The 21,000-nt window shown below is 38.1% G+C and overlaps 3 protein-coding genes across 4 annotated transcripts; 1 reads left to right on the top strand and 2 right to left on the bottom strand.

Annotated features, from left to right (window-relative positions):
• Positions 1 to 270: 270 nt before the first annotated feature.
• Positions 271 to 5,444, bottom strand: adprs (ADP-ribosylserine hydrolase). Its single transcript, XM_058399529.1, has 6 exons — positions 5,258 to 5,444; positions 3,097 to 3,193; positions 2,795 to 3,002; positions 1,576 to 1,763; positions 1,048 to 1,148; positions 271 to 877 (listed from the first exon to the last, which is right to left on the bottom strand). Exons 1-6 carry the CDS (start codon positions 5,442 to 5,444, stop codon positions 540 to 542), a joined length of 1,119 nt encoding a protein of 372 aa, XP_058255512.1. The 3' UTR covers positions 271 to 539.
• A 141-nt stretch (positions 5,445 to 5,585) lies between these two features.
• On the top strand, positions 5,586 to 9,772 carry haus2 (HAUS augmin like complex subunit 2). Of its 2 annotated transcripts, none has more exons than XM_058399532.1 (7): positions 5,586 to 6,153; positions 6,268 to 6,418; positions 6,628 to 6,723; positions 7,304 to 7,373; positions 7,470 to 7,602; positions 7,716 to 7,824; positions 8,605 to 9,772. In XM_058399532.1, exons 2-7 carry the CDS (start codon positions 6,332 to 6,334, stop codon positions 8,704 to 8,706), a joined length of 597 nt encoding a protein of 198 aa, XP_058255515.1. In that variant the 5' UTR covers positions 5,586 to 6,153; positions 6,268 to 6,331; the 3' UTR covers positions 8,707 to 9,772. The 2 variants fall into 2 exon arrangements, with proteins under 2 accessions (XP_058255515.1, XP_058255516.1); XM_058399533.1 differs by having other exon boundaries at positions 5,586 to 6,025.
• On the bottom strand, positions 9,142 to 15,810 carry heatr4 (HEAT repeat containing 4). The gene is made up of 15 exons (XM_058399527.1): positions 15,092 to 15,810; positions 14,579 to 14,766; positions 14,205 to 14,363; positions 13,856 to 14,062; positions 13,287 to 13,436; positions 12,847 to 13,023; positions 12,243 to 12,412; positions 10,940 to 11,044; positions 10,715 to 10,833; positions 10,439 to 10,619; positions 10,244 to 10,313; positions 9,886 to 10,075; positions 9,574 to 9,652; positions 9,316 to 9,470; positions 9,142 to 9,226 (listed from the first exon to the last, which is right to left on the bottom strand). Exons 1-15 carry the CDS (start codon positions 15,808 to 15,810, stop codon positions 9,142 to 9,144), a joined length of 2,754 nt encoding a protein of 917 aa, XP_058255510.1.
• Positions 15,811 to 21,000: the final 5,190 nt, after the last annotated feature.

Consider the following 21,000-nt stretch of genomic DNA (forward strand, 5'->3'; position numbering starts at 1 on the left):
AAGTTTCCCAATGTGTAGTACAGCTCGACTTTATTTTGAAGAAATCTCCACAAATGATTTGGAGCACAGTGGCTGTACCTTGTCAAACGCCTCTTAATTTCTTAATAATTAATAAGGTGCCTTTACAATGTTAGAAATTGGACTGACTATTTATTAATTATAATGATTCCGGCCTATTGCTTTTCAGTTTATTGAAAGTACAGCCAGAAATTGACATTATTATTTTTTGTTTGTTTGTTTTAAAAGCCCAGAATGCCACAGAGACTGAAGTTCATTTGAGCAGATGCTTTATTTACAGATGCTGAAATTTATGTTAGACACCAAATTTAACAAAACATTCTTAACCATGAAATGGATCTTTTAAAATTTTCTGGCCTTACACCATTTAACAGACAATATGCAACTGATTTAGATCTTTAATCTGTAAATTTTTTTGCACAACATAGACAACATATTCTTACGATCAAGAGATGGGTTTTCTCAACCTGTATGCTTGTGTCATGTTCCATGCATGTATATCCGTAGTACTGTGCAATGGATCAGTCAGTACTTTTCGTATGTGGATGGCCGTCTTGTGGCTGATCGTTGTCACGATCGTTGTAGAGTTTGTAAAGACGCTCAGCCAGATGCTCGGCTTCCACTGCACCTTCGCAGCTCTTCAGCCAACTCTGGGGAATGGCACTGATGCCATAGTGGGCACCTGCGATTGCACCTGCCATGCATGCGATGGTGTCGGTGTCGCCTCCCAAGGCTAAGCTGTAGGCTATTGTCCTCTCCAGGCCACCATAATGCTCTGACAGACCCTCACGAGGCTCTAAACAGTGCAGCACGCAGAAGATAGCTGTGGGCACAGACTCGAGGGCTGCAATGCCGTTCCCTATGCACAGAAAAATGTAGTTGCATCACTAAACATAAATATACTCTACATAATTTACATTCTGCAATACATTATCAGATTTTGCTCTACTGGTGATAGTGATGTAAATAACACCAATGAGGATGCAAATAAAAAAAAATTAACATTGCATAAAAGAAAAAAGCACCAACCAAGTTCTGATATGACCTCCTCAATGCTCACGCTATTCTGCTCCATGAGCTCCTTGACTCTGTGCAAACGTGCACAATATGGAAATTCAGCTAAATTAAGCCTGCAAAACAAACCAGCATTTTTAAAAACATCCATAACACAAAAAACTTCACTCACAAATTCACGTAACATAGATCCAGCCATTCATTAATTCTCTACACCCTACATCCTACAGGTCTCAGGGAACCTGGAGTCTATCCCAGGAGACTTAGGGAACAAAGTACAGTACATGCTGGACAGGATGCCAGTCTATTGCAGGGCAAAATCACACACACACACACACACACTTACACACCAAATCACACACTACAGACAATTTAGAGATGCCAATCAGCCTATAATGCATGTCTCTGGACTGGGGGAGGAAATCTGAGAATGCAGAGGAAACCCTTGAGACAACCCCCCACCCTCCCCCAAAACACACACACACACACACAGATTCTCCACCAAACATTATTTTTGATAAAAACTCAATAGCGATGACTCACACTTTGGCGTCGCTGCGTGCCGTCTCGTCTTTCTCCACTTCCTCCATTTCTGAAATGAGTTTACTGATGAATTTTTGTGGTAAGGCCAGATCACCTTGCATGGACAAGTGAACAGCGAGGGCCTGCAGCACAGCACCATTATAGCCCAGAGAGCAGGAATGGGTGAGCATTGCACCAAACCTTGCATACTGCCAGCGACACAGAGAGAGGACACAGAGACAGGGTCAGCTTGGTACAGAATCAGTTTCAGATCTAAAAATACAATCTATATAAAGGCTCTAGCTTAGTAATGGCATTTCAGAACAAAAAATTTGCTCGTAATCACCCAGTAATGGACTCCAACATAGGAACTTGTCATGCATGGCATCTGCACATTGTTCTCCTGAAATCATGTGCATCAGACTTTCTGCCCTATTAAACAACTCCGCTAGAAATGTGCAAATCAACTTCAGACCACTGGCACTCAAATACTGTAAGCTTCACTGACAGCAATTTCATAAAATTCAGCATCTGGTAATGACACTTTCTAGGCCCATACAACCAAACCACTGATGTGATCCTGTCTACATTTACATTAAAGCAAAAAACCTAAAACTTAAATAAAGACAATAAATAGATAAAAACAAACACAACAATACACTACATACAACTCTAAATAGGTCAGATGTACTTCACTGGTGTACAGTGCAGCACTGAGAAGACACAAGCAGACTAGCTATAAACAAAACAATAGCTATGCACATAAAATGCAGTTTATAAGAGTGTAATTAAAGGAGAAAGCCCTAGATTCACAAAGAAATACTTCTTTACATACATATCAAATGTCTCAGTGTATTTCAGAACTGATTTCTCGTAGGTCTCTGAGTGTGGGGCATTTTTGAGATATTGGGCAACAAAGTTTTGATGTTCTAGCTAACTCTGTAAGTAAAAAATTTACATTTGCAGCTGAACAATTATTACACTTTGCAGTTACTTTAAATTTACACTATTACAGTTCTGAGACAATTTAGGAAGTATATTTGCCCTTCAGTCACCTGTTACACTTAAAACACCACAAGAGAATAAAGTGATGAGTTTTAACTCATTTTTGACCAAGATGCCAGACAAAACCTTTTGCAAGACATTGTTAAAGCTCCTTTACATTCAGTATGTATTTAATTGCTTAATTCTATTTAGTGACTTCAAATAAAGGTCAAATAAGATTTAAGGCCTAACTCACCCTTCTCACATCTGCAATATTTCTGAACGCAAGGGCAAAAGGTGCCGCTCTCATTGCTCCTCCGTTGCCGAATGAGCCGCGCCCGCCAAACTGAGCGCGTGCTGGCTGAAAGACGTCACTGAGCTGAGGCGATGCAAGCTTTCGCAGAACCTGAACCACTCCTGCTCCGTAGCCACGGCCTGGAGCGAGGCTATACTCCTTTGCGAAACTGTATTGAAAGTGAAGCAAAAGTCTGACGACACACAGCAGACACAGAAAAGCACAAACATTTCTGCGCTGATAAAATCATTCCTGAGGATTACCTGCGAGCCATGTCCTGTTCATCAAATCCCATCCTGGTAAGAAGGGACTGGGCTACACAGCGCAACATGGCCGTGTCATCACTGTACTGCAGAATGCCTGAGGAGGAGCACATAAACACACACACACTCTGTTTAATTATACTACATTAGTTCTGGATGATCTATTAAACATACAGGACTATCATACCAGCCTAAAATGCTGGAACGGTATCAGATCATGTTTAAATCATTTTCTGATCTAATAATCATTAACATGGAGTAAACTGTGATGTTGACTGATTTACACAAAGTTACACTATTAAATTACTACTAAATTACACTAAGATATGGAGCAGTATCAGAACAGTAATAAGCTAAACATGCCTCTCTCCAGGATTTCATGATTTAAGGAATCACAGAAATTCACACAAAATCAAGCAAACTCCATAATGAATGTTTTAAAAATTAAAACAGATTTTCTGTGTTGAACATGAGTACAGCCAACATAGAAGGTAATTACATATGTGTCTTTAATGGAAGGAGTTTAAAAGTGGCAACACACATTTTTAAAAAAAAGCTGAAGCAAAAATCAAGAATCTCTGGCCGCAACAATAATAATAAAAAAAACCTCTACGAAATCCTGAAGGGTCTGATTTGGGCAATGACTTACAGACTACTGTTGCAAGTATGTGCACAAGGAAGTACAATTTTCAGTGTCTTCAGCCTGCTCAGTTCTCCTTTTAGAGTATAGTTGCTTCCCCTTAAAGGTGCATTAGTCAGGATTGGTCTAGATTTGGTCTCTGGCTATTAAGTAAGAGAAATACAACATTAGAATGATTGTTTTTTAAGTCCTTGAAACACGAGTCTAGAATCAAGAGTCAAAATCAAGAATTGCCATGACATTATTATTAATCAGTGAGGTAGACTGCTTATCAAGGTCATTTCCTTACTTATGTATTTAACTGATTTGCTACAACAAGCCAGCCATTCAAACAGTTCAGTGCTTTATACAAACTGCCATTAAATTCATCCAGAAACACTGGTAATTCTGTAGACAAGTTCATCCTGTTTACCAGAATAGTATTTCCCCATGTTGGAAAAGTGTCAGCGTTGTTTGATTTTGTTTTACTACATTTCTGGAGTGGCAGTCATGGGTTTTTTTGGTGCTCAAGTGTGCAATACATTTGAGCTGTGTTAGTTAATAGATAGATAGATAGATAGATAGATAGATAGATAGATAGATAGATAGATAGATAGATAGATAGATAAATTAAAAAAAAACAAAAAAAAAACAGGAATGCCATACAAAGACAAACAAGTGGTCATATTCTCTGTACACTCACCAATCACTTTCCGTACATTTATGCAGTTATTCAACCAGCCTATCATATGGCAGCCGCATAATGCATAAAATCATATAGACACAGGTCAAGAGCTTCAGCTGACGTTCACACCTAACATTTTTTATAGCTTAGAAGTAACATTAGGATCAGTTACATCAAACATTACAATGAGGAAAATAAGTGATCTCTAATGTGTGACATTAACTGTGGCACGGTTGTTGGTCCCGGATGGGCCGGTTTGAGTATTTCAAAATATTCCCTAGGATTTTCACACACAACAGGCTCTAGAGTACAAAGAATAATATTAAAAAACAAAACAAAATACATCCTGTGAGTGGCAAGCTGAAACATCTCATTGATGGGAGAGGTGAGATGAGATGACCACACTGCTCTGAGCTGTCAGGAGTAATTCAAAGTGGACAGGTGAAGATTTAACCCTCTAATCTTCACCTGTCCACTCTGGGTGAGTCCGTGTCACGATTCAGTCTGGGCTGACAAGAGACGAAACCTGATGTGGTTTTCTGCTGTCGTATCTCATCCACCTCTGTATTCGATGTTGAGTGCATGCTGGTGATGTTTTTCTGCTCATCACGGTTGTAAAGAATGATTATCTGACTGTATCAATCTTGGTGTCTCAGATCCATCTGGCTATTTTCCATTTCAAGGGTAGGGACTTTTATTTCTTGTTCTTATGTTACAACTGTGATTTAGATCAACATTTTATCAAGCTGTTTTTGTTTTTGTGTTCTTATATGGATATGTAAACGCTCACGTTAATTCAATTCTGTTATTGCCAGATGAGTGTGCGTTATAATTGATTTTCTTGAAACAGTCCTCACCGTCTCCTCGGGTTTCATCCTCCAGTCCACTCAGATGCTGAAGAACTCGGTCGAGTGGAACATCTTCAGCTCCTTCAAACTCGCCGCCTACACAATCCCCCACCACTGAAGCGACCAGCGCGCCGCGGAACCGCGACAGCAGCGACACCGGAGCTCCTGCTGCAGCTAACCGTGCTGCCGCCGACATCCTTCAGCTAATCACTCTAACACACACACTTTGTATTTTTAATGCGTGTACACACTGCAGCCTACATATATAACTAAATCGTCATGTCCTCAGCAATAATTCAGTATTCCTTCCTGTCGCATATGTGTTGTCATTGTTTGACCTGTTTACTTTACCGCACAACTTCTAATATGCACCGCATTGCAATATAGTTTTTGTGACTCTCGTGAGGTTTTTTTGTCCTAGAAGGCTGGAATCGTACAAAAATGGTGCCAAAGTAAATTCAGTTCGAAATTATTATTTATTGTTTGTTGGTGAATATTATAATAGAGCAGGTTAAAAAAAACGAAGTCTGTTTACAACGTAATTTACGGTAACAGAAGCATCAATGAAATGTCGCCATAACTGTGCCCTGCGCAGATTCACATCACACCCGGCTCACAAAACACCTCCACGACATTCATAATGAATGTAGCCCATTAAAATCTCTTTAGGAGGTGTATTAATTCAGGCTTTGGTGATCTACAGAAATGCGAGTATCTTTATAGGTCTGCGTGGGATGTATGCCGCGCAGATTGGCCGTTTTGAACAGACCTAAAGAGGCGGGTGCATTCAAAAGTCTACTTTGTCTAACAGACGCTTCGGGTTTAGTTGGTGTGTTTTAAAGTAACACTAATATATGAAGAGCGCGAGGTAACACTCAAAACATGTTCTAGAGGAGGATAGAAAAGTAAGTTTCAATCGCATGCTTGCTGTTTAGCGAATAAAGTCAGCATACTGTGGGTTTTTTTGTGGTATTTAATGTTAGCATGCTAGCTAGCTTTACTTGTGATTTTTGTTACAGGCGTCATCAAACTGCGCGCTTTTAGATTCGGATTAAAAAACAAAGTAAATCATATTCTTCCTTCATGGATACTTGGGAAATAAATCCTTACACGGTGACTCCAGCAGCGAAGGTCCTGGCGAGATGTGTAGCCACAGGCACAATGTCACAGGTGAGCAGATAATATATATATATATATATATATATATATATATATATATATATATATATATATATATATAAATAATATGTATATATGTATGTATATGTGTGTGTGTGTGTATATATATGTGTGTGTATATATATGTATATGTGTGTGTATACTCTGATGAGATCCATAGGTGAGATTTGATTTTAACCCATGTCAGTTTTCTTCTACAGAAAGAGCTTGACGATGTACCACGAGGCTCAGAGATATTTTCCTCTCGCCTGCTTCAAACCGAGCAGCTGAATAAAATCAAACAAGAGACTGACCAGGTAGGAAATCATTGTATAATGTATCTTTCTTCAATATATTCAATATGTTGAATACACTATATTGTGGAAAGGTTTGGGACACCCCTCCAAATCGTTGAATTCAGATGTTGTATTTCAGGTGTCAAGGTTAGGAGTGTGTTTATGGGAATTTTAGACCATTCCACTAGAAGTACATTTGTGAGGTCAGGCACTGATCCTGGACAAGAAGGTCTGGCTCGCAATCTCTGCTCTAATTCATCCCAACGTTGTTCTATCAGGTTGAGGTCAGGACTCTGTGAAATTCCTCCACACCAAACTCGCTCATCCATGTCTTTATGGACCTTGCTTTGTGCTCTGGTGTGCAGTCATGTTGGAACAGGAAGGGGTTATCCCCAAACTGTTCCCACAAAGTTGGGAGCATGAAATTGTCCAAAATGTCTTGGTATGCTGAAGCATTAAGAGTTCCTTACACTGGAACTAAGGGGCCAAAAACTGAAAAACAACACCTGAATTTGAAGGGGTATCCCAAAACGTTTGGCAATGTAGTGTACTCCTAAAGGTACATGTCGCATAAAATATATCATAAACATTTGAATTTCAGGTGAGGTTGGACCTGGAGCTGCTAAAACTTGAGAAAAACAGTGCAGATGTCACTCACAGTTATTATCTAAGTAAGTTCTGTTCATTACATTTTTGTCATTCCCATTCTGTAGGTGTTAAAACTGAACTTTATTATTTCTTTTTTTTTTTTCTTTTCACTTTAACAGGTCAGAGATTTGCATCCTTGCAGCAGTTCACTTCTCATCTTCAGGAAGTGCTGAGAGAACAGACAAGTTTGCGTCAAAGACTTATGAAACCTCTTTGCCAGCAGAACCTACCTATACAGGCCGATCTTCATCGGTAAGAGAGCATCACTTTGGGTTTATATGATGTTCCGATGCTAATTGTAATAGTTTGAGTCAGTGTATATTACCCCAGTGCTACAAACATACCTCTTTTCTATTCCATCATAGATATGTGGTCACATTTGTGGCAATGGTGGTTGAGTTTATTGAGACTTTGGAAATGAAAATTAAGATGGTTCACTCAATTCCAACAACTGATGAATTTATGCGTAATTTGGTAAGTAACATTACCGCTAAGACATTTGGTGCTATCAAAATCTCTTACGGCTGATTTATCGATATAAGTTGAGTCTTTTCTGTTTCACATACATATACTGCTTATCTGTATCTAAAATGTTCAGGTGTCTGTATGTAGGTTAGAGTGCAGGCATAAGTTTTCAGGTTGCATAAATAAAATTAATATGTTGAATAGCAAATGTTGTTTTATGGCCTTGCATTTTATGGAGTAAAATGTTATGATGAAATTAAATTCTTTATTAAACATTCATTAATTTTCAAATAATAACTTGTGGATTTTATGATGAGACTGTTGATTGTACATTTGCTGAAATTAAACTGAGCCGAAAAACTTAACTGCAAATGTGTTTTTATGCTATTTATACAAAGAAGAAATGGATCAAAAAGGGTGGATGTTTTTCTCTATAAAAGCATGATTCTTAAAGACTTTAGCTAGCTAGTGTTTTTTAAGGATTCTACTTGGATCTTTAATATAGATACACTTTTTTTTATGTAACTGCAAGACTTCGTACCTAGAAGTCCATAGCACAGCATTTAGTATTCAGCTTTATTTGGTCATACTTGATCAGCTTATAGTAATGCTTCATCAACTAAATTCGTTGTGTTAAAAGAGGAACATAATCCTCTCTGGGGCTTTTTGTCCACCCAGAACCAACTGTAACATACATTTCAATCTTTAGTAGGTGCTCATAACGGTCTTCAACTAACAATATTGTTACCAGAATGTTATGTAAACAGATCATTTTTATCTCTTAATCAGAATAATGGGATGACTCAGCTCCTGGCTCAAGTCACAGAGGTGGAGAGTCTGACAAAGCAAGTTCTTCAGCGGAGTGGCAACCCAAACGACATGTCCAGCTGAGAAAATGGTAGACTGCACGGCCTATCCAACAAAATGTATGACATTGTAAAAGAGTTGTCACTGTTCGATCCCATTAATACTGCTCACACTGAAGAGTTTGGGAGAGTGTAAATAAAGCAATGATTAATGAATTATTGATTCATTAATCATTGCTTTATTTACACTCCCCCATACTCTTCAGTGTGAGCAGTATGAACACTGTTGGTTCGTGGTTCTTCCTGACTGTTAAGTAGTTAGAATAACACCTAAAGTTAGGTGTTGAAGAGCAGGAAAAAAACATTAATATACACAGTCTCTGTAAATATTTCATGTGATATGTTTAAAAGGTTTACTTGTGTTTCTTAATGTATAAATAAACAACACTTTTTAAATACAAAGATGGGTTTGTTTTGGGCTACACTATGAATAGGCATAATTACTACTATAATTAATTACTTAAATCTCAAACACATTGTAACCTGTTATAACACCTGAATATCTGAACCATGTGCTGATCAGTCCTTCATTGACGAGTGTGTTTCTGCAATATAAATGTAAATAAATATGCATGAATCTCCCTCACTTTATATTGTGTGTGTAAGTGAGACAAGAATTGTTAAAACAAATTACTTCAAACCTCTGAATCCTTCTTGCACTAGTGCAGACAGGACTGCAGCTTCTGGCCAGCTTTTTGTCCTTGGCATCTTCCTCTGTGTTTGCTGTTTCAGGTCCTCTAATTGCAGCAGTTTCTCTGTGATATTGCTCTTTGTGCAGAGCTTTTGCACCTACACACAATCAGAGTAAGAGAAACTTTATCCATAAGCCTTGTTGTTTATTAAGAATGACCTCAAGTGTTAGACCTAACAAACTGAAATGCAGCACACTTACTTGCTGTGTTATCTCATGGCCCCTGCCTTTGTCCACATCTAAGCTGTAGCCACAGTGTTTCATCAGATCCTCCAGGTGCCTATGTAATAAAAAAAAATATATATATATATCAAATGTTCATATAACTAATGTTTGTCTTGTAAAAAAAAATGTATTCTAATTTTTTGAACGCTCATTAATAAATAGGAAACTTATTTTATTCTGTTTACAACTGACACTCTTACTGCATTAGCAGTTTATATTTAGTTTACATTAATTTCCTGACAGACCTCTGCTTTTTTTTATCTACTGACACTTATTTGCAGTTCAGACCTATGAACTTGAGCATTAGCTTCCAAGGCAAATCGTTCCTGCAGAAGATTCTGTAGTTCGGGTCCTTTTACCCCTAACATCTTCAGGGCCTCACAGGCAGCAATGCGCACACTGGGCTCCTCCTCATGTTGCAGCGCCCACAGTAAGAGCTCCTGGAGCGTAGGTGTCAACCAACCGATTCTTCCTAGAGCTGCATAAAATATTCATGAATTTTCTTGCGCTCACACTGGCATCAGTGCTACATGTGGCAAGTAATACATTTTATTATTTCTATATGCCTTAGAAACAAACATTATAATATGTATTGCATATAGACTTCAGTAAGAAGTGAGATCTGTGCTACCTGAATCATGCTCACCATTTATTGCTGCCACCTTCACTTCACACGATGAGTCATTCTGCATTAACTGAAACAGTTGATTCTGGATCTGAGAAAGAAAGAAAAAATTGATAGCATGCCTAAAACATTTTCTATTTTTTTTTTTTATGTACTTCTACTCCACCTCTACACATTATGTTGCTCAGTAGGCAATGGCAAGATTCATGTCCTCACCATCTCATCTTTGATCAGGAGAGAGGCAGCAGCTGAACAGGCCAGTTTGCGTACAACAACAAAATCATCATTTAGGCAGTGCAAGAAACTGGGCAGGAGCTTGGCTGTCATTATCTTCAGCTGACCAATTAGAACCAATGCCTCCACCCTCCAAGGTGTTGGACCCTCATGTAGTTTGACACTGCCAAGAGAAACAGTTTTATTTCAAACAAAACCAACATTAAGCATGTTAGGACAATACAATAATCTGTTGCTATGAATGTTTTAATCTGTTACCACAATTCATTGTGTATGTCACAGCCTAAGCCCAGTTTGCCCAAAGCCTGTGCTGCTGCCTGACGCACGAAACCACTCCAGTCATTCCACATCAAGTACAACAACTTGTTGGTCAGATCCTACATAAGACCAAGAGTCACAAATCATTTCTAAATCTTAGTTTACTACACAGTGTTCTATGACACATTCAAGTTAAGCACAAGTTTGGTATGAGTTAGATAGTACCTTGTTGATTGGGCATTTAAGCTCTGATATGGTTTTGCAGGCCAGAACTCGGTTTCTATAGTCAGCGCTGTTTAATTGCTCTCCCAGCAGTGAGCGCACTAGAATCTGAAGAGAAGCCTTTCATGAACTTTGAGTTAGAATTTCATTGAAAATTATATAGTAAATTCAGAACAAGATTTTTAAAATGTTAGAAATTAAAATGGACAAAACCCTGTGTTACATTCACAAAATTAAAGGTACAATACAGTGGATATAGGAAATCTAAACACCTTTATTAAAATTGTAGGATTTTGGAAGCTAAGATAAATCATATCAGATCACTTTCCACCTTCAGTGTAATACAGCAATCAACAAAATCCATGTGAAAATAAGAAACGTTTTGGGAACAAAAAACTTACAATAATCTAATTGCTCACATTGCACACACTTTTATAATGGAGCATGTGACTGTGCTCAGAATGAACTAATTCAACTTGTATTCTTCTTCTTCTTTAGTCTTTTCCCTTCAGGGGTCGCCACAGCGAATCGTCTTATCTATCCTTATCTTCTGCATCCTCAACTAATTCAACTTGTATTAAAGTAATATATAATACACCTATTATTAAAGATCAGCTATTTCTGTAGGATTTTTTTGACGTCAACCTGAGTTTGATCTTGGTGGCTAGACTAAAGATCATCATCAGGATATGAATAATTCAATTATTCTTAAGCATCCCAAATTTCAAAAATGTGTTAAGGTCTGATGGCACCAAGGTAGAAATTTCTGGCATATTTCTAAAAGATATTTGGTGCACAGATAAGATCACCTACATATCACCGTACCCACAGTGAAGCATGGTGGTGACAGAAACATGTTATTGCAATCCTTCTGTTCAGATAGGACTGGGGCTATGGTCAAGATAGAGGTTATCATAAATCGCTCCAAATTCTAAATTCCAAAATCTATTTTGGTACAGAACCTGCAGGCCCCTTTCTTATATCTGAAGAGAAACCTCACCTTCCAGCACGATAACAACCCGAAGCACAAACCCAAAGGATTGGAAAAAGATTTAAGATGTGCTGAGTTGGTACATTCTTACTCGAAAAGACTGAGTGCTCCATTACATGCAAAAGGTGCTTTAAAAAGTATTAGCTAAGGGATCTGCACACCACGTTATTATATTTTTTTTTCTTTTCTTAAAATGTTTCTATATAATTTATTTTGGTTCCATTTTTTACATCACAAAATTCTGCAGTCTTAACATAGCTGTGTATGCTTTTTATATTTAACATATAGGTGAAAAGACCACACAAAACCACTCACAGTCTTGCTACTAATGCTGGCTAGTAGGGTGGCAGCCTGTTCTTGGTCTGCTGGAGCACTGCTGAGAAACAGCTGGGAGAGTAACCTTTCTATTACAGTTTGACTGGCCTCCCCTTCTAACGCTAAACACTGAGCTGCAACCCAGCCATCTGCTCCTGTTCCTGAAGAATCTGTGAAACCAGACAAATGGACCCAAATCAGAAAGGCACATATGAGAACACAAGGTCTGGTTTGCTAAATTATACTGTATGTGAGCATGTAGTAGCATGTCAATTTAGTTGTGCATAATAAACTAGTATAATATTAGATATTTTTGTAATCACTTTATTTTCAAACACTTAATGACATTAACAGTAGTATTGAATATGGTAGTATGGTTATTTAAAGTGTCTGTGTGATATAAAAAAAAAAATCTTTATTGTTAGCAAACAGCAAAACCATGTGTTCAGTTAAACAAACAAAAAAAAAGAAACATTAAAAGTAAAACGTTTTGTTTTAATTCTGTAAGACAATATCAGATTCTCAGAATATCTCAGAAAATTGTGAAATAATTTATCACTATAAATATTATATTAGTCTAGTCAAACTGCCCAGCTCTACTTACCATGTTGTAGTGCTTTTTGCAGTATATCCTGAGCATGGGCATTGGGTTTGCCAATGGCATACTGGCACACAGCGGCTGCCAGTTGAACTCTCTTCACTGGGTCATTGAGAGCAATAAGAAGAAGGGGCTGCAGTTCTGGAGGCACTGCCTCAACCTCATAGCTCTGACCATACTGAGCTAACAGTAGAACAAAGAATGATGCGATGTGGTTTGGTGCAAAAAAAACTGAAGGGTTGAATTGTCTAAATATATCGTTGACAGAAATGTATTGAGGTCTAAGACATTTATATGATGTACATGCATGATATACATACATTTCTTAAATAGCTCTAATGAAGCTTGACCGATAATTATAGAGGAAAAGTAGTTTTAAGGGTATTTGAATAGAGGTTGGTTCTGTATTCACTGTTAAGTTGACCAACCATAGACACATTTATTACCCAAACCTGTTTCATCTGTATCTGGACGCACTTCTGGTCTATTAACTGCTCCTGATGCACAAGTAGCAATAGCTGCCACTCGCACTTGGCAGTGCAGATCTGTGAGATCCTTCTTCAAACCCTCAATAGTGACACTATGCCAAGTAGTTTCTGGAAGAAGGAGAGTATGTAAATTTCACTCCAAAAAGGTCATGGTGGATCAGAAGTCTACCCCACAATAAGCACAAGGCAGAAATCATCATACACACATTCATTTACTGCTAGAGGTAATTTACTAAAATTAGAAATTTATTTCTTTAAATAAATAAATCATTTATAGCTAGTAAACATAGTATAATCAACTGTTTTTATTAAACACATCCTTACTGCTAGGAAATCATTTGCAAAGCTATACCTTGTGATACACATTGTGTATTGTAGAAATAGCTGAGAAATGCACATCTACACTGTGCTTCCATGTTGCTTAATACTGGGAATGTATTAATCAAATGTTAATATGAACCATGCTGAGCCTTTAAAATGGACTGACTGAATGAAAGTGCTGATTTGCTGAACACCACAAAACTTACTGATCTTCCAGGCATTCCTCCATCCCTCTACGGCATAGCGGATGGATGAAAGACCCGGCATGGGGCTGTAATTAACTGGTTGTTTGGGCACTTTTGTGTCTTGTCTGTTGAAATCAGGAGGTCTGAGCCCTAGCTCTGTAGTATAGTCAGCTTTGGTGGGCAAACCCACCCATCGCCGTACTCCTTTCTCCAGTCTACTCATTTCTGCTGCCACAAAAATGCAGGTAAGCAAAGAGATAATACGATATGCTACATACACAATATATAGCTTATATATTGAATAGAGCTTAGCTATTAAATAAGCTTTTTACATTCTTTCTATTCTTTTCTCTTACACGGAAACACCAACCTTCAGCCACACTTAGCAAGTCAGCTGATTGGAAACCTGTCCACCTTTCTGGGCCACATGGAAACATGTCCTGGAGGTTCTTTTTGTACTCTGAGTTGTTGTCCATGATGATGCGGTATTGATTCTTTCTGGCTGCTTGATGTACTTGTTTGGCTGTCCCTAAAGGTCAGTTAAACACTCAGTCTTTTTACGTGACTTGTACTGAATTTTAGCTAGATCCTAGATTCAAGAATTATAAAGATTTTTTGTACCACTGACCTTTTCTTCCTGTAGACTAGATCAGCACAACACAGTAAAGTAATCAGTGGTGTCATTAATAGAGATGAATTTTATTTTCTTAAACAGACTTGTAGGCAAACAGGGCTCTGTAATACCTGTGTAAAGTTCCAGTTCAAAGTCGTTTTCAGTGTGATAAACAAATTTTCCAGCATGTGGGTTCAGGCTGTCCTGAAGGCAAGGCAGCTTCGGTGTCTCCACATGAATTATGGTCACTTCATTTGCAGTCCTATTGATCCCACTTTGCTCATCTATGGAAACTGGTGAGATAGTGTAACCTTGCATCCTGTGAGAAAGTTTAAAGAATTTTTCTATTTTACACAGATTTCTATTTTACACTATATTGTCAAAAGTATCCTATTACAAATCCATGGGAATTAATATTGAGTTGTTCTCCCTCTGGCAAGGTTTTCCATTAGATTTTGGAGCATAGCTGTGGGGATTTGTGCTTATTTAGCCACAAGGGTGCAAGAAGCTGGACACTGATTCCAAGTGAGGAAGCCTGGTGAGGTGTCCACATATTTTTGGCAAAATAATGTCTTCATGACACTATTAATACATAATGCCAAACTGCTTCTTCTCAATGTAAATTGTAGCTTGTATTTACTTGCCTGTAATAAACTGGTAGCAGTGTCTCGGGTTTGCTGATCTGCAGTGGTTTGGGTCCTGTGCTGGTTTTTGGCACACTAGAGAAGCCACAGAAATCCTCCTTACCCTTGGACTCATCAGCTCCCGGATCAGTGGTACTGGCTGACACACACTGATCTTTCAGCAGTGATTGCAGACTTGCTTTATACTGATAATCTCTAGGAATCTGCTGACTAACAATCCACTGAGCAGTATTCTTAGTCACCACAGATTCATCTAACTTGCTTATCCTCCTCTGCTCTTCCTCCTCTAATATGGTAGGGAGCTGGTAGGGAATTATACTGTGCATGTTTAAGGCTTCATTCAACCCTGTCCTTTTATCTGTGTCTAATGCTCCATCTTGATGGCCAGTCTGTGAAATAAAAGACTTATTAGTGGTCAGTGAATGGCGATGTACAGTCTGCAATGGTGGCAAGGCTGGTAAAGGAGGTGTCACATAGCCTCGGAGTTGAGCGTGGTGTAGCAATGTTTTCTTTCCTCCTTGTTTTGTGCTCTTAGTTCTGGTGAGTGGTGCTAATTGGCCAGAAGCACAAAAAAGCCAGGTGAAGTCAGCTTTGCTGTATGGGATGCTGTCTGGTCCTCTCTCCCACATGACATCTTGAGAGAAAGTTAAACCTTTAGAGGCATTAATAAGGAGCCGCCTGTATAGCTGCTCCCTTCTGCGAGAAAGACACTGGTCCATGCCTTTTTCAACCGCTGCTGAAAATCCAAATCAAGAGTTACTGACATTAAAAAGATATACTGTAGTTAAGACGCAAGTCAAGTTGAAGATGTTGACATTTCTTCTGCATGCTCACATAAATACTGCCTTTATTTCCTTTACCCCTGTGGATTTGTTGCTTTGACTCCTTTAGCTCTGCAGTTTTTTCAGTTAGGGCAACTGTTTTTGTCTATTCTTTCTTTTTTTTGTCAGTACAAAATATATTCATTTCCCTGTTTCAAAGGATGTAGTGTATCATATAGCTTTGCCTGAAAAGAATCATTCAATTTTTTAAAGGCATTTTGATAACAAATAAACAAGAAACATATACTGAATTAGTTTAGTCCTTGATACATACAGTACATGGAAATATCAAGGACTTGTTTTAATCATTTTGTTTCCCTGTAAATTTTGAGAACTGTTTATAATAATGCCAAAATCAAATTAAAGGGAAACAAGTACATGAGCCCTACACTTGCTAAATATAACAACTGCATGTCATTATTTCATAGCAGTAGTTTAATTATACAGGAAGTAAGGAATCGTTCAGGATGCTGCTGATTCTTTCAACTCCTGTCAAATACATAAAGGTCGCATTATTATCAAATTTAATAATTACTCACTAGTCCAGAAGGCGTCCATGGATAAGTTTTTCGTGGTCAGACTCAGCTAATGCTAGAGCAGACTCATGCTCTGATTTCTACTTGTCCAGACAGATGTAACCATGGCGACAAAATGCACACTACAGTTTTCCACGCCTAAAACCAAGTAGTTTCAAATTACACACTTTTTGCGTTTCATTTTGCGTTTTCTCCTATAATGTTGCCTTCTCTTTTGTCGCTTGCTCTTTTTTGTTATTTGATACTCTTACAGGGAAAATATTACCAGAGGACCACCTGTGATGGGATATTATATATACAACAGGTAGCCTATTAGGTTTCTCTTAATATCCACATATGACGCAGTAATATGGTTACACTTTATACACTTTATATCATTACGTGTGAGTGAAAGCTGAAGCTCGTTTCATTACGAAGTATACAGTATAGACACCTTATGAATAAATCACCATAATAAAATTCTCTCTCTTTCTCTCTCTCTCTCTCTCTCTCTCTCTCTCTCTCTCTCTCTCACACTCACTCACTCACTCACTCACTCTCTCTCTCTCTCAACATGTTAGTACAGTAAATGTTGTTACTGTACATTACACAAAAAATTACATTAGACAAGTGAAAATGGTTTTGATCTGGTTAAACTAAAATAAAAAGGGGAAATTATTATACTACAGTTAAAACTGCATGGTTGATGGGCGCTGATTGCTTTTTGTTTAGGCCTAGGGCTGAGCTACACTGGCAAGCTGCTAATCAAATACAGACCAACGTTCCTCAGATTTTTTATTTTTTTGTTTTGTGGGAAAGTTCGATATATTGTGTGTGTTTATGTACAGTACATGTGAGTGTGTGTGTGTGTGTGTGTGAGACACTGTATCAGACTGGGTTTTTTTGGCTTCATGGCATTTACAAACCTAACCTAAGGGATGAAGATCTGAATATTATGTTATTATGAATTCATCATTTTTGCAATTTTGGGAAACTTAAAGTGTTTTGGCTGTGGTCAGGAGGGACACTTAGGACAACAGTCCTGAAAAAGAGGTAACAGGCAACCAGGAGACAGAAATGACAAAAAGAAAATAAAAAGGAAAGGGAACAAGTAAAAGATAAGCAGGATGAAAAAAGAGAAATGCAAGAAAATGAATAGAACTATATGAACAAATTAAATTAAAAAACAGAATCCTAATCCACACAGGAAGTGATTGCTGGCAGAGTAATATTATTTAAAGCAAAAAATATGAATGTTTTAATTTGGTATTAATCATTGCATGTGCTCCAACCAAAGGTCCTGAAAGAGTCTTATTTTTGGTTTTAAGAGGTGATTTTAACTCTACACAAAACTACTCCGTAGATAGGAATCATACTGAACCCCATGCAGCATCTAAGCATGCTTTAACACGTGTTATAAAAACTCACAATCTGGTAGATATGGAGAAGACTGCATAGAACTGAAAGACAATAAACATGGGCACATTCTAGAGATAATTTTATTTTCTTAGCTAAATTACACAGATTTTACTGTTTTAAACATAATTTTAATATTTTCAAAGCTAGTAAAATAATACCTGTCAGTTTTTATTAAAAATCTTAAATCCAGAAGTGCATACTGGCATTATAATGTTTCTTTACTGAATTATACTCATGTTATTGAGTCTTTCAGATTTTTCTGGACCTCTTTTAGAAAACAAGAAGAGAGATTTTTCTTCTCCTGCAGACAGTGGTGGGACCATGGGAAGGATTTAATCTGGCAGCTTTTTCAGCAGTACACTGCCAATGTCACAAGGGATGTCACCAGGTTATTAAGGAAACTGGAACTCCGGACTTTAACTGAGTCCACAAGAAACAGAGGACATTTTGAGAACCTCAAATTAAAAGAAAGCATTAATGATGGATCTATTGGGCACAAAGAGACAGGGTGCTCTTGTATTTCCTATACCTCATAATAAAAGAGAGTTATGATGTTTTCTCGGAATTGTAGCATATTATGGGAGCTTTTGTAACTTTGCTACTGTAGTCACCTCTTTAACTGACTTGCTCAGCACTGCCAGAATATTTGTATGGTCCCCTGAGTGTGACCAAAGAAGTAGTGCAAGTGTTTCACTCTCCTGTTCAAACTTCAGGTAGATGCCAGTTCCTCAGGTGCCGGAGCTGTGTTGCTGCAGGACGATGCCAATGGCGTAGAACACCCTCTATGCTACTTTTCTAAGAAGTTCATCAGTCTATTTTTGCTTAATATTTTACTTCATTTGTGTCATTTGTAGTTTTTGTTAATAAAATACTTAAATTTGAATTTAACATGTTTGTCATGTGGGGCAGTGTCTGATTACACTTTCATCTGTTACTCCCTTACCCTAGACTCTTTACATCTGGGGCATAACAACTGGAAAAAAAGAACAAACAGCACATTCTTGCACACTACACACAAAGGACGGACAACACATAACAAACAGTAATGACATCACACGGTATACCGCAAACAATCTGGACAAGAGGGATTATAGCGACAATAAGGAGCTGCTAGACAGTTTCTATAGAGGACCGCCAAAGAGTTCTCCAGAGGACAACACTGTACTGGAAGGACCACTGGTTCTGGAAGAGCTACAGGCTGCCTTGAGCTCAATGGTGGGAGGAAAAGTGTCTGGAATTGTTCTTCTGGCAGGAGGAGATCTGTTGGAAGTTCTTTACAGGGATTTACAGGGCATTAAATACTGGCATCCTGTATCACTGCCCTGTACAGACCATAAAATAATGTCAAAGGCACTGGCCAATCAGTTCAGAGACATTATAGACTCATTAATCGAAGTTGAACAATCGTATTGTGTGCCCAGTAGATTTACATTTATGGCATTTGGCAGTCACCCTTATAAAGAGCAATATACTTTTTATCAACTTTTTTTTAAATATATATATAACTGAGCAACTGAGGGTTAAGAGCCTTGCTCAGGGGCTTAGAAGTGGCTGCTTGGTGGACCTGGGATTCGATCCAATCGGTAGTCCATCACCTTAACCACTAAACTACCACATCCCACATCAATAGATCCATCATTGATAACGTTTCTCTGATTTGGGATCTCCAATTGATTGGAAGTTGACCTTGGCCTGATTTCACTAGATCAAGAAAAAGCTTTTGACAGGGTTGAGCACCAATACCTCTGGAAAACTCTTTTAAAGTAAAATGGGGAATCAGACAAGGTTGCTCCCTATCAGGTATGTTGTACAGTTTATATACAGATTTTATACAGATTGTGAACTTCTTTAAATTGGTTTATTTTGCCTACTTTTGTCCCACATGTTGTATCTGTTTACGCAGATGATATTATGATTTTAGAACAAAACAAATGAAATTAAGATCTTGGAAAACATAGTTTCTGAGTTTAGCTATTGCAGTAGGAAACTAGTCTCAGGGTCTAACAAAACTACCAGGTGAAATAGAAGGGAAAAAATGGAGAATTTAAGTATTCAGGAAATTATTAAAATGGTGAAAAGCAAAATTGTGAAGGAGTTTTACAGAGAATAAAAAATGGGAATGGCTCAAAGTACTCAGGGGTTGGGTACTTGTGGCAACCAATCTAGTAGCCTCAACACAGTGGCATCGCTTAGCTTGCCTGGAGCCCCCTACCTGGGCCGCCTTCTGCAGATCAGCCTGAGATCAGCAGCCTTGCACTGGCCTCCTTACCTGCCCTGCATGGCAGTGATATCACAGCGTACCTAAGCACTGATCCTGGAACTCAGGGAGAGATCAGCAACAAGGTTCAAGATTTCTCTGGATCAGAACAACAATATAAAAATCAAAAGAGAAGATTTTTAAAAAGCCTTTTTAATCGCAGACTAGTAAATGGTGAAAATGTGCAACGAGATTGGCTGCTCTATTCCTCATCTAAGGGAGCCATGTATTGCTACGTGTGTCGTCTATTTGGTGGAAATGACAAGAACGCCCATTCAAAATATCGAAGTACTGATGGCTTTAACAATTTAATGCACGCAAATGATCGGACTGTAGAGCACGAGGGATCTGAGACGCATTGCAAATGCATGCTTGTATGGATTACAAGAAATGAAGGGGAGGGTAAAATTGACAATGAATTGGAACGACAGTATGAAACAGAGAGCCAGTACTTGTCAGAGGTTCTTAAAAAAGAAGTTGCCATTATTAAATTTATATCTGAGTAAGGACTTGCTTTTAGAGGAGACAACCAACAATTTGGATCACCCCAGGATGGAAACTAATTGGGGTGCCTTGAGCTAATCAGTCAGTTTGATCCATTTCTTAGAGAGCATACAGTGAAGGAAAAAATGATTTGATCCCTGCTGATTTTGTACGTTTGCCCACTGACAAAGAAATGATCAGTCTGTAATTTTAATGGCAGGTGTATTTGAACAGTGAGAGGCAGAATAACAACAAAACAATCCAGAAAAACGCATTTCAGAAAAGTTCTACATTGATTTGCATTTTAATGAGTCAAATAAGTATTTGATCCCCTATTAATCAGAAAGATTTCTGGCTCCCAGGTGTCTTTTATACAGGTAACGAGCTGAGATTACAGTAGGAGCACTCTTGGGA

Source organism: Hemibagrus wyckioides, linkage group LG09 (genome assembly GCF_019097595.1).
Source record: "Hemibagrus wyckioides isolate EC202008001 linkage group LG09, SWU_Hwy_1.0, whole genome shotgun sequence".
Taxonomy (NCBI): Eukaryota; Metazoa; Chordata; class Actinopteri; order Siluriformes; family Bagridae; genus Hemibagrus; species Hemibagrus wyckioides.

What these genes read in the sequence shown, in the direction of transcription:
- adprs (XM_058399529.1), bottom strand. Translation starts at nt 5,444, where the DNA reads ATGTCGGCGGCAGCACGGTTAGCTGCAGCAGGAGCTCCGGTGTCGCTG. An exon ending in GGATGAAACCCGAGGAGACG is followed by an intron (nt 3,194 to 5,257) that starts GTGAGGACTGTT and finishes GCTCCTCCTCAG; the next exon opens with GCATTCTGCAGTACAGTGAT. An exon ending in GGAGGTCATATCAGAACTTG is followed by an intron (nt 878 to 1,047) that starts GTTGGTGCTTTT and finishes TTCTGTGCATAG; the next exon opens with GGAACGGCATTGCAGCCCTC.
- haus2 (XM_058399532.1), top strand. Translation starts at nt 6,332, where the DNA reads ATGGATACTTGGGAAATAAATCCTTACACGGTGACTCCAGCAGCGAAG. An exon ending in CACTCACAGTTATTATCTAA is followed by an intron (nt 7,374 to 7,469) that starts GTAAGTTCTGTT and finishes TCACTTTAACAG; the next exon opens with GTCAGAGATTTGCATCCTTG. An exon ending in ATACAGGCCGATCTTCATCG is followed by an intron (nt 7,603 to 7,715) that starts GTAAGAGAGCAT and finishes ATTCCATCATAG; the next exon opens with ATATGTGGTCACATTTGTGG.
- heatr4 (XM_058399527.1), bottom strand. Translation starts at nt 15,810, where the DNA reads ATGGACCAGTGTCTTTCTCGCAGAAGGGAGCAGCTATACAGGCGGCTC. An exon ending in CTTGCTAAGTGTGGCTGAAG is followed by an intron (nt 14,063 to 14,204) that starts GTTGGTGTTTCC and finishes TTTTTGTGGCAG; the next exon opens with CAGAAATGAGTAGACTGGAG. An exon ending in GACATACACAATGAATTGTG is followed by an intron (nt 10,620 to 10,714) that starts GTAACAGATTAA and finishes TTCTCTTGGCAG; the next exon opens with TGTCAAACTACATGAGGGTC.